This window comes from Talpa occidentalis, unplaced genomic scaffold (genome assembly GCF_014898055.3).
Source record: "Talpa occidentalis isolate TD23 unplaced genomic scaffold, MPIMG_talOcc4v2.1 talOcc4.6, whole genome shotgun sequence".
NCBI classification, from domain to species: domain Eukaryota; kingdom Metazoa; phylum Chordata; class Mammalia; order Eulipotyphla; family Talpidae; genus Talpa; species Talpa occidentalis.
Genome location: NW_023604972.1, coordinates 139,123,120 through 139,128,167, shown reverse-complemented (window position 1 = coordinate 139,128,167; position 5,048 = coordinate 139,123,120). Strand labels below are relative to the sequence as shown.

Here is a 5,048-nt window from a genome sequence, read left to right as displayed (position 1 = left end):
TGCAGCGCGTCAGCCTCTGGCTCCCGAGGCCCGGGCGGCTCCTTCCCTCCAGCCCCTCAGTCCTCTTCAGTGGACGGAGGGCTTCCCCCTGGCCTCCTGGCCCCAGGGCCCTCTGCCCCAGCCCTGGCAGCTGCTCTCCCGGCCCGGCCCCTCCTGGGGGCACCTGCCCCTCCCAGGCCGCCCTCCGGGGCCTCCCTTCCCCTCCCCTCCCCTCCCCTCCCCGGGGCTCCCCTCCCTTCCCCGGGGCCTCCCCCTCCCTCCCCAGGCCTCCCCCTCCCTCCCTGGGCCTCCCCTCCCCTCCCCAGGCCTCTCCTCTGGCTCTTCCCTCCTGGGTCCCGCCCCCTCTGGGGCCTGCTCCTGGGGGTGCCTGCGGGGCACCCCCTGCGGGGCCGGTGGGCGATGTCCCACGATGGAAACAACATCTGGTTAATCAAACGGGACGGGAAACAGATGACCGAAGACGGGGGCTTGTTTGCTGACAACGGGGAGCAAAGCCCCTGCTGGTGCCCTTCCCAGACCCTCCGCGGGCCGCTGTGCCCTCGTGCCAGCCACCCCAGGGGCAGGACCTCCCCCGCCTGGGATGTCAGTCGTGCTCACGGAACCGCGGGTGAAGCCGGGTGACGTCCCTGGGAACCCTGGCCTTGCAGGCGGCGTCCCCACAGGCACGGTCACGGGAGGCTTCCCCAATGTCCCCCAGAGGGGCAGCGGCTGCCGGGCCTGGGGGGCTGGGGTTGGGGCCGCGGCGGGGGTGGCTGGAGGGCAGGGTGCCGGGGGCGTCACTGCCCCCACCGTGGGCACCCCTGTGTGCGCAGGGGCTCAGTGCGAGGGGCCGTGCTGGGGGTTCTGGGGCCACCGTCGGGGAAGCGCAGGCCCCGGGCTTCAGGCCGAGCGGCTGACGCTGACCCTCGGGCGGTCACAGGCTACTTATCACGCACACCCACTGGGGCCACGCCTGAAGGGGCCACTGAGCTGGCGGGTGGGGGCGGCCAGGCTGGGGAGGGCCTCCCACGCAGGCCGAGCAGGGAGGCGCGCCTCCGGGGGTCCCCTGGCCAGCGGGCCTGACGTGCGCGGCTGGCCAGGGCCCATGTGACGTGTCCCCGGAGTTCCGGAGCGGCGGCCTCCCCAGCCCTGGCAACGCCAAGCTCAGGCGACCGAGAAACACGGTCGTGGCACTTGGGAGAGGCGCCGCGCTGCCCGCCGGGGCTGCCCCGTGGCCCGTCCCTGTGGCCTCCCTGCGGACTGCGGCCCAGGCTCCCGCGCCAGCGGCCGGCGAGCTCCACGGGGTCCGAGGACGGTCCGGCCGGGGCCGCCCGTCCAGCCCCGGCCGTGGTGCAGCCCCTCGCCCGCTCTCCTCCCCCCTTGCTCTCATAATGTTTGGGGCACCTTTGCCTCTGGCCAGGGAGCCCGGGGTGGTGCCGCGGCCCGTCTGCGGCCTGCGTGGGGCCTCCCGCCCGGTCGGCCTCGCGGGGCGCCGCCCGCCAAGCGGGATGTTCGGCCATGATTAATCTGATAAATAATAAATATATCAATCTAGTCTTTTAGACAAGGACAAATTCTTACCAGCAGGGAGGCAGGAGACCTCCTTACAGCTGCCTGTCGTGCGGGGATTAATTATTTAATGCTTAATTCTTCGGGAAATGAGAAAGTTTTGATTAATGCTGCCCAGCGTCGTCCCTTGCTTGTTTGATATGTGTCAGATAATTTTTCCTCGCAGTCACTCCGAAGAAGCCAGAGGCTGCTGTCACGGGATCAGACGCCGGGTTTCTCGAGATTAATTGAACTGAAAGTTTAGTGGCCGCCGTCAGCGCCGCCCCCTGCGCTCCCCGGGCGTCCTCGGGCGTCCTCGGGCGCGGGGTCCTGGCCGTGGCCGCCGTGGCTGTCCAGCCCCGCTGGGGGCCCCTCCCGGGCGGGGGTGGGGATCACACCTCTGGCACCATCGGTGGCCAGGGTCAAAGGTCAAGAGCCCTTGCGGGGTGTCTAAGCGGGGACCCTGCTCCCACCCGTGTGCCTCTCCGACGCCCGCGTCCCCCTGGGGTGCACCCGCTTCCGGCGTCAGCGCTCAGCTCCCCGTCCGCTCGGCTGGGAAGTCGCCTGTCGGGCTGGAGCTGCGACTGGCGTGCAGACGGAACCCAGACTCGGGGAGCAGGGCGGGAACCGCCCAGACTCCAACCCCAGGGCTCCCCCACTTCCTGGGTGCAGCGCGGGGGCCTGTGGGCAGCTCCTCCGGACCTGACGGGCCGCTGCCGAGCCTCCTTCACCCCTCCCAGGCCCACGGCTCTTGGAACTTTGACCAAACTTGTAGCCTCTCCCCAGAGGGCACACGCTGCGGCCTCCGTGTCAATTTGCACTTGCGTTGGCGTGAGTGTGCAGGCCTGGCTTGTGCACAATGGGACAGAGATGTGCTCAGGATGGGGACGTGTGCAGCGAGGGTGTGTGCAGCAGGGGCGTTTGCAGCGGGGGCGTGTGCAGCGGGTGTGTGTGCAGCAGGGGCGTGTGCAGTGGGGGCGTGTGCAGCAGGGGCGTGTACAGCGGGGGTGTGTGCAGAGGGGGTGTGTGCAGCGGGGGCGTGTGCAGCGGGGGCGTGTGCAGTGGGGGTGTGTGCAGCGGGGGCGTGTACAGCGGGGGTGTGTGCAGAGGGGGTGTGTGCAGAGGGGGTGTGTGCAGCGGGGGCGTGTGCAGCGGGGGCGTGTGCAGTGGGGGCGTGTGCAGCAGGGGTGTGTGCAGCGGGGGTGTGTGCAGAGGGGGTGTGTGCAGAGGGGGTGTGTGCAGAGGGGGTGTGTGCAGCGGGGGCATGTGCAGCGGGGGTATGTGCAGAGGGGGCGTGTGCAGCAAGGCGTGTGCAGCGGGGGCCTGTGCAGCAGGGCTTGTGCGGCGGGAGCGTGTGCGGCGGGGGCGTGTATGTGTGGGGTTGTGTGCGGCAGGGCGTGTGAGGCGGGGGCATGTGCGGGGGTGGCGTGTGCAGTGGGGGCGTGTGCAGCAGGGGCGTGTGCAGCGGGGGTGTGTGCAGAGGGGGTGTGTGCAGCAGGGGCGTGTGCAGCGGGGGTGTGTGCAGCGGGGACGTGTGCAGTGGGGACGTGTGCAGCAGGGCGTGTGCAGCGGGGGCGTGTGCAGCAGGGCTTGTGTGGCGGGGGCGTGTGCGGCGGGGGCGTGTGCGTGTGGGGGCGTGTGCGGCGGGACGTGTGCATCGGGGGCGTGAGCAGCGGGGGTGTGTGCATCAGGGGCATGTGCAGTGGGGGGGCATGTGCAGGGGGGCGTGTGCAGTAGGGCTGCGCACAGTGGGGGCACGGTGTACACACAGCTGAAGATGGGGGCGCATGTGTCCCCTGGTTCCACTCTTGCTTGCGTGGTGGCTGGTCCGTGACAGGGTGTGGGCAGTCCCCGTGTCCTTTGTCCAGGCTGGCCCCACACGTGCCTTCTCCCCTCCCCGGGACTCTGGGGGTGCAGACTGGCTGCTAGCCACAAGTGGGCACAGCCCCGACGGGGTCACAGAGCCCTGCCCCAGTGGTCACAGCCGCCCACAGGCTGCTCCCCGCTCGGTGTTGTGAGGCTGGCACGGGACCCTACCGGGCTGGGCTGTCCCTCTTGCCTGGCCTCTCTCACACTCCTGCCGCAGAGGGGGTGCTGCCCCACGGGCTCTCGGGCTGCGATCCGGCCGAGTAGGGCTCTGCGCCGGCCCCACTGGCCTCTGCCTCGTGAGCGTCGGTCATCAGGACTGGCAGCGCGGGCCGGGCACAGCTGCCCGGGGAGGCTGGTGAGGCCGTCATTTCCTCTGCGAGGGGCCTCGGGATGCCTGTGCCCGCACCCTGTGCCCCCTGCTCCAATCGTGACTGTCCCTCGTGGTCTGTGACTTGGGGTGTCAGGCCCACCCTCCCTCTGAGTGCCCGACTCGGGGCCCTGGACAGACCTGGGGATGCCCTGCCCGGCCCCAAAGCCCCTTCAGAGGAGATCAGTTTAGGGAATTTCTATTTTCTGCCGCTTTCTTCTTGAACCTATTTGCATTTTAAATAATTAAAACATTAAAACTGAAAAATTTATAAATGAGCGCGGCTGGGAGGACCCCGCCTGCAGACAACGGAGAGCAATGACCGCCCCGCCGGGCCGCGCTAATGTCCTGTCTGTCACTCTCCGAGGGACGCCCTGCCGGGCCGGCCTGGGCACACGCACACGCACTCGCGTGTGGACACACAGGAGCACACGCGCAGGTCCGCGCACAGATACACACGCAGATACACGCGCAGATACACGCACAGATACACACAGGCACGCGCACACGCGCACACGCGTCGAGACCCTCCGCCGGCCCCGCCGGGGTCTCCCGCCCCGGCCCTCTCTTGGGGGGACTCGACCCCGCCCCGTCACAGGCAGGCTCACCTCCGGGGGCCCCGCCCACTGCCCCCCTCGGCCCGGGGCGGGGTGACGGCGCGGCCGGGTCTGCCTGGCGGTGACAAGCGGGCACCGGGAGGGAGAGGTGGCGCCATCAATCACCGGCTGACAGCGCCTTCAGTTTGTTTGCGCCACTCTGCATAATAAGTGATCGGATCAGGTTTAATTAGCTATTGGGTGATCAATCATTGCCAACGAGGTCGCTCAGCCTGGGATCTGACGCGGCGAGGGAGGGGACCGGCCGCCTGCGGGGCTGCGGGCCTCGGGGCCGTGGCCTGGAGGGCAGGTGGATGGGGTGGCGTGCGGTGGCCCCGGCAGCCCCTCTGGCCCGTGGTTATGCCACATCGTGGGACCAGCAGGCCCGAGTGGGCAGGAGCGGCCATCCTGCCAGCCCGTCCGCGTCCACCCCCCCCCCCGCCCCCGCCCCGAAGCGACGACGCTGGGCTCCCGCTCCCAGCGGCCACTGGGGTGCATGCCAACGCCACGAGGCTGAGGGCGCCTCCTGGGCCCTGTTCACAAGAACCCCGAGGCCTGGTGGTGTCGTTCGGCAGTGGACACCCTCAGGGTGGCCGCCAGGACCCCGCAGCATGGGCAGCGCTGGCACAGGTGGAGCCAGAGCCGGCGGGCGGGGCAGGGTGGGCAGGGCTGGAGCCGGGGCTGGTCCA

At 69.8% G+C, this 5,048-nt stretch overlaps 1 protein-coding gene across 1 annotated transcript; it reads right to left on the bottom strand.

The window, feature by feature from the left end:
• Nucleotides 1-2,403: 2,403 nt before the first annotated feature.
• On the bottom strand, nt 2,404-2,793 carry LOC119260466 (uncharacterized). Its single transcript, XM_037529379.1, has one exon. It carries the CDS (start codon nt 2,791-2,793, stop codon nt 2,404-2,406), a length of 390 nt encoding a protein of 129 aa, XP_037385276.1.
• Nucleotides 2,794-5,048: the final 2,255 nt, after the last annotated feature.

Coding starts and splice junctions, on each gene's coding strand:
- LOC119260466 (XM_037529379.1), bottom strand. CDS start 2,793: ATGCCCCCGCTGCACACACCCCCTCTGCACACACCCCCTCTGCACACA.